The sequence below is a fragment of the Panthera uncia genome, assembly GCF_023721935.1.
Source record: "Panthera uncia isolate 11264 chromosome A3 unlocalized genomic scaffold, Puncia_PCG_1.0 HiC_scaffold_12, whole genome shotgun sequence".
Taxonomy (NCBI): domain Eukaryota; kingdom Metazoa; phylum Chordata; class Mammalia; order Carnivora; family Felidae; genus Panthera; species Panthera uncia.
In genome coordinates this window covers 13,345,670-13,363,990 of record NW_026057579.1, presented here as the reverse complement: position 1 = coordinate 13,363,990, position 18,321 = coordinate 13,345,670, and the positions used below count along the sequence as shown (strand labels likewise).

Below are 18,321 nucleotides of genomic sequence, written 5' to 3'. Positions count from 1 at the left end.
CTCATTCCCGTAATATAGATGCCTTTCTTTCTACTCTCACATCTAAGCTGTTCCTTTCTCACTAAATCACAGATGCTGATGAGAAAAGAGAAGCCTTAAACAAATTATTTTTGTCCCTTTTCAATGAATTTGTTCATAAAGTGCCCCATTCAATAGGAATTTATAAACAAATAAATATATACTTGATGAATGCAATATGCATGCATATTAATAGGCACTTAGGAATATGTTGCTCTTTGTACATATGATCATTACACATTCTTGGTGTTTAATTTCAGAAATTGCTGGATAATTTATGCAGACTATTTGTACTGATGGTTTTAAGAATCTGATAATGCTCTTGAAAGATATAACTACAAAAGGAAACATCTTAGTCACAGAATGGCTTTAGATTAACACTATTCCCTTAGAATGCCTTTTTTCCCCTGTAGCTATCTTTCAGGATTTGGCCCTTACTTTGCGTGAACAGAGAACTTCCCTGAACCTCAATGGGAGCCAGTCTCAAAAACCTTCCCTTTAGTTCTTGGTATCAGTTGTCTTAGTGTAACTTGGATTTCTACTTACAAGCAGTAAGCAACTGCAATATCTTACTGCCCAGCCATAGTTTTATTCTGGTTTCTGACCCTATCCCCTAAAGACACCCCCCCACACACACACACATATACACACAATTTTATGAAGATTAAAATCAATTAAGCCCTTGGATCATCTTTGTGCACATGGTATTTTCTCTTCTTTTTTTAAAAAAATTTTCTTATGTTTTTATTTTACTTTTGAGAGAGAGAGACACACAGAGTGCCAGCGGGGAAGGGGCAGAGAGGGAGGGAGACACAGAATCCAAAGCAGCCTCCAGGCTCTGAGCTGTCGGCACAGAGCCTGATGCGGTGCTCCAACTCCCAGAGTGAGATCATGACCTGAGCCGAAGTTGGACGCTTACCCAACTGAGCCACCCAGGCACCCCTGGTATTGTCTCTTAAAGGCACATAGAGTGAAAAGATTAATTGAAATAGACTGAACCTGTCATTATAATTTGGTCTTTCCATGATGTCATTAAAGGATCATTTGAAATAAGACCATTTGGGGGAGAAGTGAGTATTGGAAAGAATTAGAAAGTTCCTCTTTGATAGTGAGAGAGAAATATACTCTTTATTTATTAAAAAAATTTTTAATGTTTATTTATTTTTGAGACAGAGACAGAGTATGAACGGGGGAGGGGCAGAGAGAGAGGGAGACACAGCATCTGAAATAGGCTCCAGGCTCTGAGCTGTCAGCACAGAGCCCAATGCGGGACTGGAACCCATGAACTGTGAGATCATGACCTGAGCTGAAGTCGCTTACCCGGCTAAGCCACCCAGGTTCCCCAAGAGAACTATACTCTTTAAAATAATCATATTTGTTCAGTGATTCTAAGGGAAATGTAGGACCCTCTATAGGAAATAATTATGTTGCTCTCTTCCAAAGCAGCCCAAATTTTCTGCCCCAAGTAGCAATTAATATTCTACTCTTTTAAAAAATATTTTTAAAATGTTTATTTGTTTAGTTTTGAGAGAGACAGAGAGAGAAGAATCCCAAGCAGGCTCCACGCTGTCAGCACAGGGCCTGATGCGGGGCTTGATCTTAGGTAACATGAGATCATGACCTGAGCTGAAATCAAGAGTCAGGCGCTTAACTGACTGAGCCATCCAGGTGCCCTAATTCTACCTTCTTAATTAAAGCATTCTAATGGGAGATTTCACAGAGTCTGCTGCCATTTCAAAGCCACAGTCAAGTCTGGCTTTTATTATTAGGCATAAGCCCACCTTGTTTTCTGTTTCTATGCAAAGAAAAGAAGGAGGAGATAAGATCATTTGTTCTCAAGAGGCACCTGGGTGACTCAGTCAAGTGTCTGACTCTTGATTTTGGCTCAGGTCATGATCTCACTGTGATGGTTGAGCCCAACATTTGGCTCTGTGCTGACAGTGTATAGTCTGCTTGGGGTTCTCTCTCTCTGTCTCTCTCTGTCTCTGTCTCTCTCAAAATAAATAAGTAGACTTAAGAAACTCAGTTGTTCTGGAAAAGATCTGGAGGAATGAAGAAGAATAAAAAGGTGTAGGCTAATACTGAATGAAGGGCCATCTCGCTGTAAATGATCAGAGGCAGCTGTTGGTCCTGGGAGACACTAGACGCTGGGGTTTCTTTCCCTCATTCTGGCTCAGGGAGCCTCTTGGTGGAAAATCCATCTTGGCCTGGGAGAGCCCCAGTCCCGTGGAACTGGCATTTAGTTTCAAGCAAAGGCAACTCTGCCTCGCCCCTACTTGTTTGCTTCCCAGCGCCTCAATGAATCGTGTAGTGGAAGAAGTTGAGCAAATGTGAGAGGAACCCCAGGAAGGCTAGTGAGTCCCACTGGCCCTTTTCTAGCCCCTGGACAGATCCTGTGGGCCTGAGCTGGACTCTGAGTCAACACGGGAAGGAGCATGGGGAGGACACGGCCCTGGCTCAGATGCCACCCTGGAAGCCCAGTCAGCACCAGGTACACATGATTCACACTAATCATCTGTGATATTTTGGGATTTTTCAGACTGTGGAGCCAATTGTCACAAACAGTGCAAAGACCTCCTGGTTCTGGCCTGCAGGAGATTTGCCCGGGCACCCTCCTTGGGCAGCAGTCATGGGTCGCTGCCTGGAAGTCCCTCATTGCCCCCAGGTAATGTCCTCTACTTTCTTACTTTTCTTTTCTACTTTCTTTCTTTTGGCTTGCCTTCCCACACCTAGACCTCCACCGGGTCCTGGATCTGAACCTGGTCGGAATCATTATAAACACCAAGGCCAACTTCAGGTGAGAGGCATGGCGACAGCCTTGACTCCCGCTTGCTTCTCTCTGCTTTCAGGTCTCACTTCTCTGCAACTCACCTGCAGCCAGCTTGGGTCTGCCTCTGGTCCGTCCCTCTAGGGCCTTGCCCGCCAGACTCCTGTTGTTTGCTGTGAAGCGATCAGATGTCACATAATCATGACAGTCTTCCCCCTTCCAGTGCAGGATGAAGTGTTCGAGTTCCCTGGTGTCACTGCAGGACACCGAGACCTGGACAGCAGAGCCATCACATTGGTCACAGGCTCTTCTCGCAAGATCTCTGTGAGGCTGCAGCGTGCCACCACCAGCCAGGCCACCCAGACCGAACCCGTATGGTCAGAAGCTGGCTGGGGGGACTCGGGGTCCCACACCTTCCCCAAAATGAAATCCAAGTTCCATGACAAAGCAGCAAAGGACAAAGGTTTTGCCAAGTGGGAAAATGAGAAGCCCAGGGTGCAGGCGGGTGTTGATGTTGTTGATCGGGCCACTGAGTTTGAGCCTGACCAGGATGAAGCAGATGCTGGTGAGACCAGACAGGATGGTGAGGTCAGTGCTGGGTCAAACCACAAATGAAATCACTAGAGGGAGGCTGAAAGGGGCCGACATGAGCATCATAGCGAGCCTGGGAGGCAGCCTATAGTTTTGGGGGCTGAATGGTTGGGCATTAACACATATCACTTTTTGTCTTGCTGTTGGCTAGGTACATGATCATGGGCATATTATTTCTTCTCTTTGCATCTGTTTCATCATGTATAAAATTAAACCAGATGGGGAGCACCTGGGTGGTGCAGTTGGTTAAGCATTTGACTCTTGATCTCGGTTCAGGTTATGATCTCATGGTTTGTGGGTTTGAGCCCCACATCGGACTCTGTGTTGATGGTGCAGGGCCTGCTTGGGATTCTGTCCCTCCTCCTCTCTTTCCCTCACGCACTTGTGCTCTCTCTGTCTCTCTCTCCAGATAAATAAATAAACTTAAAACAAAATGGAACCAGATGGGTTCTAAAGCTAAGTGAAGTCTGCCATTTCTGTGTCCTAAAATGATGTCCTAGGGACCCATAACTTACTGTGTGTATCCAATAGACCAGTACTCTTTACCAATCAGCTTAGTTTTCCAAGCTAGAATCAGGGCCCAAACTTGGGGGAGGGGGACAGTGGAAACAAAAAACCTGCAGAAAGAGAAGAAGAGTTGGAAACTCTTGCCCTCACACACACACACACACACACACACACACACACACAAAGCATTTGACAGCACTATGGAGAAGGGGGTGGTGAGAATCAGAGACATGGCAGACTCAAGGTTCTATAAGCCAGGCTCTGGCTCCATGCAGAAATTATACTCACATCATCCGAAGCAGATTGGGAAGCATATGGAATTTGTTAGAATAAGCTGAAAATATAAATTGATTCAAGATAGACTTAGATAAATTTATTAGTCAACAGTCTATAGAGTATTCAGAAAAAAGATTTGGGGAAATTGGTGTCATATTCTTAACCTTTCAAGCTGTGCCATGGAGGGCAGCCATTGCGTCTCTACGGAATCATTCTCATAAACAGAATTATTGGGTTAGGCAGAGATCCTATTGGATCGAGCCAGTGTTCTTTATTCTTATGGGTGGTCCTCTACATTCCACTCTTTAGGAGACCTAAACACACTGTCTCCATAGTTCCCCCTGATGAGAAAATCTCCAGTGACCTTTAACCAAAATTCCTCTAGTTCCTTCCTCATTGAAGACAATTAATAAGGAGGCCACATATTATTTTCAGTCTTATGCAGTTTCTTGTAATTCCTGCTGAGCCATTTCTTTTCCTTTCTTTAGAACACCAACTTTTAAAAACAGCTGTGTTGAGACCTAATTTATGTACTATAAAACATACTCATTTGAAGTGTATAATTCAGTGGTTTTTAGTAGTCACAGAGATGCACAACCATCACTGCAGTCTAATTACAGAACATTTATGTCATTCCCAAGTGTATCCATTAGCAGTCACTGCTCGTCTCCCCTATCTCATTCTGGCCCTAGGCAACCAACTAATTTACTTTCTGTCTCAATAGGTTTGCAATACCAACTGTATTTTTAACATTTCTTCATTGATCATCTTGGCAAATCTTTCAGTCCTATCCTTCCATTTCTTCAACTGGCCTAGCATAGTTCAAGGTGGGAATATAAAGGTGAATAAGAAAAAATTCCTGATACCAGGACAGAGGAAGATATCCTGGGGGAAGGGTCTTCACTTGGGGTCTAAAGAAGGGCCTCAAGGAGTTTACAAAAATGTATTACATTTTATGTGAAATTATATATGGACATATGCTCATTTCTGGGGAAAGGTCCACAGCATTGAGCAGATTCTCAAGGGGATCTAAAAAAAAGCCAGAAATCGTTATGCAAGATTTTTTGGATGAAGCCTGAAAATTGTGCTAGTCACCCCATTACCACCCCAGCCTGTGGAGGCTACTTCCATGAGTGCTGTGGCTATGATTGAAATCTCAGGAAAAACAAGAGCTTCAATGGGTAGGGTCATGGGATGCCTACCTAGAACTTTCTAGATGGTGCTCACCTCATGGACCATCTCTGAATTCAGAGGAGTACCTGCTTTTGCTTAATAATGGTGAAAGTAGCCATGAGCTCACTTCTGTTCACCTAGCACTGTTCAAGTTACCTCAACCTTGCTCCTGGCTTACGAGAAATTCACAACCTGTTAGATGTAGGACAATTACTTACATGAGTAAGAGTTCTGGATCTTCAGCCTCTATAAGCAAATAGAGACAAAGATCTGCATTTTTTTTAATTTAATTTTATTCTTTGAAAATTGAACGTTTACATTCAGGGTTTGTCTTACCCCTTCAATTTTCTCATGTATAAGTCATAGAGACAGGTCACTGACTACTAGTATTGAATTTCATGTGTGCTAGTTGAAGAAGACAGTACGTTCATATATAAATAAAATGCATATGGCATACAGGCTCCTTCTCATCCAAATCAGTAACTAATGAAGACATTTACCCTTGTTTAGGGAAAAAAGGAAAAAGGAAAAAAAAAGGTGACAAAATTACACCACAGTTGAGTATGTAGACAAAGGCGTTTCATACTTAGGATTTTTTTCTGCCCGGCAAGGTAATGAATGGGATTCAGAGAAATGATCTACACACTTATTATTTAGAATCAGATGATGTTTATGAGCCCCAAGAGTAAAAAGGCCCACTGACAGAAAAGACAGTTGTGTTTGTGATGTGCATATTTCCTTTGGCTGAGTTGCAGGATTCACCCTCATTTTAAAATACAAGGGTGTGAATATTTTTTTGTGACCATGGATATCATTTCACCAATGATCATTGAGCCCCTGGATCGCAGGGACAAGATGGCAGATCATAATTATTCTCTTGGCAGTAAGAACATGTATATTTTCTTTGTAATGCTTCTTTGTTTTCCATTATCTTCTGCTAGATTAGATCTAATCAACAAATTTATAAGGGCTAGGGATTGCTGGACTAAACAAAGTTTAATATGTTTATATCTTTTGCCTCTCTCTCTCTATCTCTCTGTATATATACTTATATAGATATATATCTTTTTCCCTTACAAGTGTTCTCAGTGCCCTTATGCATATTTACATTGTGGATTTCTAAGAGGGAAGCCTCGAGAAGAAGCATTTAACAGACCAGTGTTTTGTGGAGCACCCTTTAGGGAACATTAACATAAGCATCCTTGTTGGACTCTGTAAGATTTAAGATTTCATGTGCTATGGGACTATATGACCTTTTAATTCCCTCTAAATCTTGAGAGTCAAAGTACTGATCATCTGAGATGTTCCCTCAAATGTAACTGATAAACTGCTTTCTAGGAATATTCTTATTTTGTTAAATGCAACCCAGACATACAACAGGTTCTGATTTGTATTGCAGGATGGGTGACTTCAGGCCGAGGACACTGGAGGCAATCATATTGGCATTTGGAAGGAGCGAGATGAGAAACTCTGAAGAACGCTCCAACTCAGGAAGTTATCTGAAAAGATACCTTGGACTTTTATTGACTGGTGACACCATGGGATCTCCCTGATTGGACTATGGGACAGAGGATTTCCCCCGTGAACTATTTATTTCCTCCTTCCTGGGCTCTAGTTAGGTGTCACAAAGATTGGGTGATGTAGTTGGTAGTTTTCTCATCTATCTTTTTCTAGAGCCATTTATCTATGAGTGAAGTGAAAGCTTTTCTGCATGTACTTGATACTCCTTCTCTAAACTCAAACTTTAATTTTGTTGTGAGAATATTATTTCAGTATTTTTATAAACTTTTGGTGGGGGAGGAGTCAATTTAGAGGTCTTTTTTTTTTCTTTTGTGCTTTTTGGAGGGGACCAGGACTTATTTTCTAGAAGGACACAGAAGCTCTTCAGATCCTGGAAGGTGATGGTTCTACCAACCCAAGGAGAAGATGTTTACATTGTTCTTACCATACAGTTGCTATTAGGATATGTAACAAGTCATACATTTATATTCAATAAGTCTTACCCATTCTGCATCATAAGGAAGCTATGAGACAGCCATGAAAACTCTCCTGATATTTATAATTGCCATGGGGATTGTTCTTACCATACAGTTGCTATTAGGATATGTAACGAGTCATACATTTATATTCAATAAGTCTTACCCATTCTGCATCATAAGGAAGCTATGAGACAGCCATGAAAACTCTCCTGATATTTATAATTGCCATGGGGGAAAATTAAGTATACTTGTCTCATCTGACTAGGTTTAGCTATCTTTCCTAAAACTCCTTTTAAGACTGCCAATAAGAAATGTGGATGGTGATTACAAAATCAATTAAAATTTTGGGGGATAAAATTTAGGAGAAAAACAAACCACCAGAAAAGCAAACCACTTAGTGAAATGAAAAACACCCAGCAGTCTTTAAAAAGTCAATATAGTTTTGAGAATTTTATTTGTTACAAAAGAAAAGTTTGGGTTGTGACAGGGAACTTTTGTCCTCTTCTGAAGAAACCACCATCCATAATTAAATAGTCATAGAATCTGATCATCAGAAACCACCTTTGATTAATATTTTATTTCAGCTTTTCATGTATCAATATTTTAAATATCTTCCTTTGACCTAAATAATTAGATGTGGGTCTGTTTTTTACATGATTAGAAGAGAGAGAACTTAGCTCAACATGTTCAAATATAGAGGTCGGATTGAGCCAGTGGGCAAGGGGAATGACCTGGTGCCTCGTGACCAGAGAGAAGCTGGACCCACAGAGGTGCCCTGCTCTGCATTGGGAGTTGAAGTGTGTATACCACATAAGACTGAATCTGTTTCTGTGAGGGGCAGTCCCTTCAGCAAAGAAATGCCTTTCTTCTCTGTTAGGTAAAATTGAGGACAGTTCTATTCCGCAAACAGTTGACCACCTGCTCTGGGCAGGTCCTGTGCTAGATACACAAAGACAAGTAACACCTGATCTCTGCCCTCAGGAGCTGAGAGCCTGTGGGCGTTAAGGCAAGATGGTTCCATAAAGTACAGTTCCAGAATTGCTAGAACTAATTGTGCCAAACAGACTGAGAAATCAATGTGCAAATTAAATGAAGTTATTAGTTGAGGGAGCTTTGATTAAACTGTGTAATAAGAGAACTCACCATGTACAAAGCCCCTCAGAAAGCCAGCAGCCATCCCTATGTGTTGGCTCTATGTATATATACTATCTATTCCTACTCATAAATGCAATGAAATACATGTTCACAAAATTAAAAACAGAAAATGGCAATTTCAGTACATGAAACATTTCTTGTATATGTTTTTTTAATTTTAAGAAAATTCAGGAAGAAACTTGGACTCTTCTTTTTCTCCTCAAAGCAATTATTTCACTCATCACTGAGTTTGGGTTAGTTTTGAGTTTTCATATTTAAGAAGAGTTTTATATTGTCAGCCTTCCTGTGACAAAGATACCAAATGTACCTTGAATAAAAAAACAAATACAAACAAGAAAGAAAATAAAACAAACATATTTGTGTGTGTGTATGTGTATTCGTACACATACACATGCATACACTCACACACACACTACTATTCTTACTTTGCTGAAGAGGAATCTGTGTCCACAATGAAGCTACCTTGTAATTTTGATTATATTATTTACTCACAACCACTGGTGACTCTGATGTTTCAATCTGTCAATTTCCCACAATCAGTAAAATGAGTAAATTAGGCAAACTCATGGAGAAGCAAAATAAACTATTATATCTGGTTTCTCCAGACCTTCCTTTTGTAGATTTGATGGTCACTATCACCTTTTAGGTGAAAGGCAAAAGCAAAACCAAACTCTTAACAGTGACTGGTATCAGGTACCAGGACAGAATATGTTATATGCTGCAATTCAGTCTTCCTAGAGGGATGTACAAATCGGACTGATGCTGTTTTAGGTCGGCCTCACCAGAGGGTGGCCCTAGTTGGTATTGAACAGTTTTTGTTGAGTGGCTGCCTCCTTAAGCAATAATGTCTCCCCCTGTCCATGGTAACAGTCTCTCCAAAGGTCCAAAGGGCTTGCTGTTTAACTTGCAAGGCAGGACTCCTGCAGAAGGGAGCGTCAAACTGTTACTGATGGTAGGAACCTTAGCATTTCTAAACTAAACACATTGATTTTTGACTGAGGAGGTAAATTCAGTCAAATGAAGAGAGTGCAGCCTGTCTCTGGCATGCGATCTGCAGTCAGATTTAAATCTTGTTTCTGCCAGTTGTAGTCATGAGACCCTGGGCAAGTCAGGTACCTCTATGTGAGCCTCAGTTTCTTTCCTCCTGTGAAAGGAGAGATTTCCCCACCTTCCTCAACAGACCTCATAGAGCTATTGTAAACATCAGGTTGAATAGTACATGCAAATATCAGGTTGAACAGCGTATGTAAAGATCTTACAAGTAAGTTAATCTTACTCTGCAGTTAAGCAGGTTTCTTTTCTAAAATTGTCTGCAGGATCCCAGACTATATGTTTTCATGACTGTGTACTTTGGAGGCTCTAAACCCAACGTTTAACTAAATTCTGCATGATTTAAACAACATGAAACGCATATTCTTATTCCTGACATTATGTGTGTGGAGGGTTAATTCTGGTCTGTTTCCTAACACTGGCTGTTGTCTCTCTGTTTGAAAATAGGTAGACAACATAAAGAAACCAAATGCGTAAAATGTGAGTTTAGAGGAACATAGGTCAACGCATAACTACCCTTAAGAATTTAGTGTTAATAGAGGCAGACAAGAGAAAAACAATTAACTTTTAAAATAAAAAGTACACCATTTATTTGACAGCCAGAATGTATTTTACAACTACTGAAGGTGGTAATGAGTGGAAACTAGTTGGAATTTAAGACTCCTCAGGAAATAGCTTCATCCAAGTTGCATCCAAAACTTGCTTGCTGGAGTCTAGATGGTACTCAGACCTCAAACAAAAATATCTATTTTCTTTTAAAAATGTTAATAACAAGCACTTTGGAATTCACATCTATTCAGAAACTAAGTGGCTTGCATTTTATACAAAATAGCAAAAGGAAGGCATTGCTGGGGGGCATTCTGTAAGGCAGCTGGCCTGAACACTTCAAAAAGAAACCTAAAAGGGACCAAGCAGTTCTGGATCAAAGGAAACACATTAACCAAATGAAACGCAACAAGCAAATGCAATGTTGTAAACCTTGATGGGACTTTTAAAGCAGACACTTTGCAGGCAGCAGTTAGGGAAATCTAAATACGAACGATAGCAGTCCCCTTTATCTGCAGCTCAGTTTCCAGAGTTTCAGTTACCTGCAGGTGATACCATTGAAGCAGGTGATTCTCCTTCTGACCAATTGTCAGGAGGTCATAGGTCGATAGTAGCCTAATGTGACCCCTGCCTCACAACATTCAACCTCACTAGCTTGCTTCACTCACCTCACTTCTCCTCATGCGGGCATTGTGTTACCTCACATCATCAGAAGATGAAAGGTGAGTACAGCCCTGTAAGAGGTTTTGAGAGACAGGGGCGCCCGGGTGGCTCAGTCGGTTAAGTTTCCGACTCCTGATTTTGGCTCAGGTCATGAGCTCAGGTATGTGGTTTTGAGCCCCGCGTCGGGTTCCATGCTGATAGTAGAGTCTGCTTGGGATTCTCTCACTCTCTGCCCCTCCCCCACTCATGCTCCCTCTCTCTCCCTCTCTAAATAAATAAGTAAATAAATAAATAAAAACTTAAAAAAGATGTTTTGGAAGAGAGATGATATTCACGTAACTTTCACTGCAGTATTTACATTCTGTTTTATTATTAGTTGTTAATCTCTTACTGTGCCTAATATATAAATTAAACTTTATCATAGGTATATTGTAGGAAAAAACAGCCTATATTGGGGTTCAATGTTAACCGCGGTTTCAGGCATTCGCTGGGGGTCTTGGAACATATACTTTGCTGATGGAAGGAGACTACCATATGTTAAATAACTTAAAGTTTATTCACTTCAGTATGAAAATGATTTCATGGTTCTATAAGAGAATGTCTTTATTTTTAGGAGGTGCCTGCTAACATAGGGATGAAGTATCAATATTGCTATTTACTTTAAAATGGTTCAGTGAGGGGCACCTGGGTGGCTCAGTCGGTTTAGTGTCTGACTTCTGATTTTGGCTCATGAACTCGGGGTTCGTGAGTTCGAGCCCCACATTGGGCTCTGCTGTGGTGGGATACTCTCTCTCTGCTCCTCCCCGACTCTATCTCAAAAAAAAAAAATTAAAAAATAAATAAATAAATAAATCTTAAAATGGTTCAGTGAAAAACAAGTTTTTGTGTAGAGAGAGAAAGTGAATGTGGCAAGATGTTAACAATTGTTAAATCTGTGTAAAGGGTATATGGATATTCATTGTACTATTCCTTAAGCGTTTCAGCAGTTTTGTAGTTTAAAAAAGCTGGGGGTGGGAAAAGAAATGATTAATTCTAATCTTGCTGGAAATCGTTTAGAAGCAACAATGAGAAGAACAACAAAAAGCAAGTTCCATTTGCAGAGTGCCTAGGAGGGCCCAACAGGAAAGATGGCCAAAAGCATCAGAGATTGATCAGAGGCTTTCAGGGGAGATGTCCCCGTAGCAGAGGGATTATAAACAAACACAGGCAGCTACAAGCACCCTCTCAACACAGAGGCAAGTTCTGAAGTGTATCTCCTCAATCCTTTGTTCACAAGGGAAGGAATGCATGTACCAGCCCGGGTCAGGAGCCTCCCGAACCTGGTTTGGTTCTGAGAAACAGAGCAGAGCACACAGGGAACATTTGCAAGAACATGATCTGCTCTACCATAGCAGGCTGCTACAGTCTTGTGACAAAACAAAACCAAAAAAGATCCGTGGTTGCCAGTCCTTGCCAATTAGCCTTTACTAATTGAACTTAGTGCAAACCCCAGGATGGTGACAGATTTCACCTGGTCTGGACATTATCCTGGCTCCTTCCCTGCATGAACTTCCCATAGATTTTGGATAGAAGTTCAAAATTACAAACAGTTAAAACAAAAACCCAAGGCATACCAGAGGGGAAAAAAAAGGATATAGCTAAATAGGTATCAGAAGACCTCTCACCTGAAAGCAAGCCAACCAACCACACTGTTACAGAGCAGATGAAAATTGTTTCTGCATGTATTAAAGCCACTTCATGAATTCCTAGTCCACAGAAATCACGATAATAGTAAATGCTTAGCGTTGTTTTAAGCTACTAAGTTTTAGGGTATTTTGTCACACAGTAATAGAGAACTAACACAATATCCTGCTGGACAGTTCAACGCTAAGATTTAGATTATCTACTGTGCAAAAAGTTGTTTCCCTACCAGATAAAAATTGTTTGCATTCTTATTAAGTTTCTTCAAGTGAGAATCTGGATCCTAATCCATAAAAAATAGTATAACAAACAAAGTTCTGTTCCCCTAGAAGAGAGTTTCTCAACCTCTGCTTGACTGACACTTGGTTCCAGATAATTTTTTGTTGGGACAGGGTGGGGGCTCTGCTGTGCATTGCAGGTCACACTGCTAGACGCCAGTGGCACATCCTCCTCTCCCTTAAGTTGTGACAACCAAAAATGTACCCAGACATTTGCACATGTTCTCTACGGGGCAAAAGTGCCCATCTCTGAGAACTACTTCCCAGAATTATTTGGAGGTCTTGTTCAAACACATGGCTGGGGGCCATCCACACAGTTTGATTCTTTTGGTCTGGGGTAGGGCCTGAGAACTAGCATTTCTAACAAGTACCTAAGTGATACTGGTGCTGATCCTGCTAACTGGGTACTACACTTGAGAATCATTGCTCTAGAAAGTCAGATAACCTTTATGTACACTTGTTAGATACTACTTTAGAATGAAACCCAAAGGCCATGAAGCCCTCTTTGGCCTTAATTCCAGGTTTCCAATGACTTTTCTTAGTATTTCTAAAGATATAGAAGGTGAAGGCAAGTCTGCATAGTTATAAAGGTAAACACTGGAACAGAACTCTAAATCCTTCTAAATACCGGAATACAAAAACCAAAGCAAAGAGACCTTGTAGCTTTTAAAAGTCTAAAAATGGAAAACACATCCTAAAATAAGAAGAGTTCAAATAAGTTCAAATATATCTGTCATATAAATGTAAACGGGCTAAATTCAACTATTAAAAAGATTCTCAGACTGGTAAAGAAAAACCCAGTCCTAGGCTGTGTATGAGAGGCTTGTCATAAGTGATTCAGACACTCAAAAGTTAAAAAAAATGGACAAAGATATATCAGGCAAATGAAAACAGAGGAAATATTGGTCATAGATATAGTATCACATAAAATTAAATTCAAGGCAAAAGGCACAAAAAGAGACAAAGGCGGGCCTATTTTAATGCTAAAGAGAACAATCCACAATGAAAATATAATTACAGACAGATGTTTTTCACCAAACTATAGAACATCAACATTTATAGGACAAAAGTGTAGGAGATTCAATGAGAAAAACACAAATAAATAAGTGGAATAAGACATTTATTTTCACCTTTTCAGCTCATGATATACCAAATACTGAGTACACAAAAAATAACTTGCCAGATGTGGACCATCCAAAATGGTAGGCACCAGCCAGTGTGCTGTTGAGTACTCAAAATGTGGCTAACCCAAATTAAAATGTGCTGTAGGTTGAAAACATGTCAGATTTCAAAGACAGTTCACAAAAAAGGTAAACTACATCCTTAAGAAATTTTGAGTATTGGTTACATGGTTGCAATGATAACATTTTTGATATAATGGGTTAAATAAAATATATAATTAAAAATAATTTTACCTTTTTTTACTTTCTTAACATGGCTGCCATAAGATTTACAATTGCATACATGGGGGTGCCTGGCTGGCTCAGTAGCAAGAGCATGTGGGTCTTGATCTCAGGGTCGTGAGTTCAAGAGCCATGTTGGGTGTAGAGATTACTTAAATAAACTTAAAGAAAAAAAAAGTTAAAAAATAAAATAAAGTGCTGCTGAGAGACATGAAAGAAGATTGAGATGAATGGAAAGCCACCAAATTTTTGGGTAAGAAGGAAACATCATAAAGATTTCAGTTGTCTTCGAATGAACCTTTGAATTTCTTCAATTCCTAAAAAGTGCTAAGAGGCAATTTGTTTTTCATTAGCAAATCGATTTTAAAGTTCATGGTCGGGGAGGAACAAACATGAACAGCAAAGTAATATCTGAAAAATACTAATGAGTGAGTACTAATTAGCTCCATCAGATATTAAAGCACAATATTATAAAGGTATGAATTCATAGACATAGAATACCAAGTCCAGAAACTGAGGAAGCAGTAGGATAATTAAGTATATGATAAAGTGGTCATCTCATATCATTTCAGAAAATAAATATAATTCAGCAAAATAACGACCACTGGGAAGCAAGCTTAAAATAAATTTGGATTTACAGCTCAAAACTTACACCATGATAATTTACAAATGAACGAAAGATTTACATGGAAAAACATCAAACCGTACTATAAACTATGGGATAAATATTTTAAATTATTAGATAGGTCAAGCCTTTTTAAGTAGAATGCAGTACACAGAGCTACAAATTCATTAAGACAAATTCAACTTCTGGGTTTCAAATAAAATGGGCAAAGGAATTGAAAAGATAATTCACACCAAAAGAAATCCAGAGGACGCAATATGTTACCCTTCTCCCTAAAAAGAAATATAACTTAAAACTGTACTAGAGTAATAGTTTTCACTCCTCGGATTCAAAAAATTTGAACACTTTCTTGGCATGAGTGTGGGGAAGTAGACATTCCATTCACATATCACTGTTGGGAATATAAATTTGTGGAACCTTGATGAAGACCATTTTGGCAACATCTGTCAAAATTCAACATGTATTTTCTTTTTGACCTAGTAGTTCTGTGTCTGGGAATTTATCCTAAAGATGATGATGATGATGATAACGTTAGCAGTAGTAGCAGCAGCTGAAACAGGATTTACTGTATGTCAGGCATTGCTCTAGGTAGTTTACACAGGGCCATTCATCGAATATCTGTAGTAACTCGAGTTCTTACCAACAATGAGAAACTTGAGGCACAGAGAACTTAAGTAACAGGCCCAAGGACACACAGCTAATAAGTGGTGAAGCTAGGCTTCAAACCCCAGCAGTATGGATCCAGAATCCCGGCTCTTACTTATGACCTCTCAAGATCTCCTGGGACACAAGAGAAATACAAAGTGAAAACGGCTTATCATAACATTATTGTTCAGGATAGGAAACCACTGTAAATAATCTAGTATCAATTAATAAAGCCCTGGTTAAACAAATAAACGCTTATATCTATCCATACAATGTAATGCCATTTAGACATTAAAAAAAAAAAAAGGAAACTCTTCATGAATTGTTATAGAAAGGTCTGCAAAATAAATTTTAAAGAAAAATCAAGGTGAAAACAGTATGTATGGATGTATTGCATGCCATCATTCGTGTATAAGTGGAGGGAAAACATGAGCTTATTTATTCTCTTTATATGTGTAAAATATCTCTGAAAGAGGACACATCCACACACCAGTAACAAATTAAATATCTATGAGTGGGTAGGGGGAGGACTGTGTGGCAGAGGGACACAGAGACTTCAGTGAAAAACTTTCTATGTTTTGAATTTTGAGCCATGTAATAGCTATTCAAAATGCTATTCAAAAATGAAATAACTGGTTTTTGAATTCCCAATATAGCATTCTTTCCAGTGCCACATACCATCTCTTTTTCTATAGCTAAAACACCTTCAGAGGGGTTGTTCTACACACCCCAGTGCTAGTAAAGATCATACTCTCAAAAAGAGGCTTCTCTAGTATACGATATAGGCAGCTACTTCTGGTCTAGGACAGTGCATTATTAATGAAGTAAGTCCTCAGACATACATGAAGACATTTACCAGCTTATGGTCTTTAAGCCTTTCTGCTCACCTGCACATTTTTAAGTTTATGTACAAAATGTTTTATCATAAGTTTAAGTAAGTTTATTGCTTGCTGTAAGATGAAATGAGCATTGACTGTGATCGGAATAAATATCTCAGGACATGATTTGATAAAATAGGTTCTAGGTACCTTACTGAATAATGACCTCCAAGTCTGAAAGAAAGCATTTAACATTTTGTCTATGAGTTTTATCCAATGAATCGTAATAAGATTTGGTTTTTATAAAATAGTCTGGTGATATTTAAAATAATCCACATAACTAACCAATACTCGTTTGGTTTCTCTGAATTCAGAATTTCCCTAGACAGGGCAATTTGATCCTTAAGGGAAATAAATATAAAGAGATTTAAGGGGTGGGAGTGCTTTGAATAGATAACCAATATATTTTAAGGTCTCTGTGTTTGGTACCCAGAGGATTTTACACCTGGTGCAATTCACAAGAGGAATATATCAGAAATATATTGTGGACTTTTTGTTTGCTTGTCTGTCTTTTGGTGAAGTGGGAAAAGTTATTTTCTCAGCTAGGTTTGGGAAAGAGTATTTGTGGAAGACGAGGATTGGGAATTTATTCCTTTACTTAGAGCAATCCATTCGAGCAGCGTATTCTTTGCAATGACTGCATGTTCTTGCTAATTCCATTTTGGAAAACTATGCTAAATCAGATGCATCATCCTACCTTCTTAGTTTACCTTGTTTTTTTTTTTTATCATTAGGAAAAAAAAGTGCCCAACTAGAGGGGATATTTGATAGAAATGTAAAAACAAGGAGTCTCCTGATCTTCACCTCCATCCCTTTGTTGTCCTTGATGCTGTTGCAAAGCTGCTCTGTTTCTTTTAAATTTTTTTTTTAACGTTTATTTATTTTTGAGACAGAGAGAGACAGAGCATGAACAGGGGAGGGTCAGAGAGAGGGAGACACAGAATCCGAAACAGGCTCCAGGCTCTGAGCTGTCAGCACAGAGCCCGACGTGGGGCTCGAACTCACGGACCGCGAGATCATGACCTGAGCCGAAGTTGGACGCTTAACCCACTGAGCCACCCAGGCGCCCCAAAGCTGCTCTGTTCTACACACACACTGAATACACTGGAAAAGATTTCTCTTATTAGACAAAAACTAGAATTAAGAAGCATCATAGGTCTGTATGTAGGATATCAAGATAATTTAGGCTGTTTTGAAGTTGTAATAAGGAGAATTGAAACATTTATTCCAAACTTGAACCAGGAAGGGACGAGAGATATTCTCCCTTCGGTTCTGTTTAAGGTGTTCCTGAGTAGTAATTACTTATGTATTGATAGTAGCTAAACACTGAGTTTATACCATGTACTGTACATCATGGTGGACATTTTATACAGATTATCATACTTAATAATTGTTAGTGCACTCAAGTTCTGAATCCAGAACACCCATCTCCTGGTGCTCTAAATGAATTGTTAGGCAAATATTTGTTGTATCCACACATTGCTTTTCAATTTTAATACAGGTATACATTTCATTGCCCTAGTCTGTTACAGATGTGCCTCTAGGGGAGACATGCTTTCTATTACTCTTGTTTTTCCATGGAAAAGCACTTAAATAACAGGGAAAAAAGGTAACTGTTAGCAGTGCAATATTTAAAACTATTATCTCAGCATCATTGTAAATAAGATTACAAAAAAGCCCTCCCTTATCCCTTTCAGTTGGGATTTCTGAAAATTGAAGGTTAGAATAAAACAAATTTCTTTATAGTTTTGCACTAATGTAGTTGACTTTAAAAATAAATTTTTTTAAATGTTTATTTTTGAGAGAGAGAGACCGAGCATGAGCAGGGGAAGGGCAGAGAGAGAGAGGGAGACACAGAATCCAAAGAGGGCTCTGAGCTCCTAGCTGTCAGCACAGAGCCTGATGAGGGGCTTGAACTCATGAAACATGAGATCATGACCTGAGCTGAAGTTGGTTGCTTAACCCACTGGGCCACCCAAGCACCCCAATGTAGTTGACATCTGATTGGTCTTCAGTACCACTGGTACATTGAGTGAGAAAGGATTTTGTAGGAATCTAATGCAGGAGACATTAGAGCCAGTGCTGGC

The 18,321-nt window shown here is 39.5% G+C and overlaps 1 protein-coding gene across 7 annotated transcripts in view; it reads left to right on the top strand.

Moving 5' to 3' along the window:
* The window catches only part of RASGRP3 (RAS guanyl releasing protein 3), a 107,705-nt gene extending 96,121 nt beyond the window's left edge, over positions 1 to 11,584 (top strand). For 6 of the 7 annotated variants that reach the window (XM_049652306.1, XM_049652305.1, XM_049652302.1 and 3 more), the window contains 2 exons: positions 2,558 to 2,683; positions 3,009 to 6,725. In XM_049652306.1, the coding sequence (XP_049508263.1) occupies positions 2,558 to 2,683; positions 3,009 to 3,400 (518 nt within the window). In that variant the 3' untranslated portion in view covers positions 3,401 to 6,725. The other variant, XM_049652307.1, reaches the window with a different exon arrangement.
* The last annotated feature ends 6,737 nt before the right edge of the window (positions 11,585 to 18,321 follow it).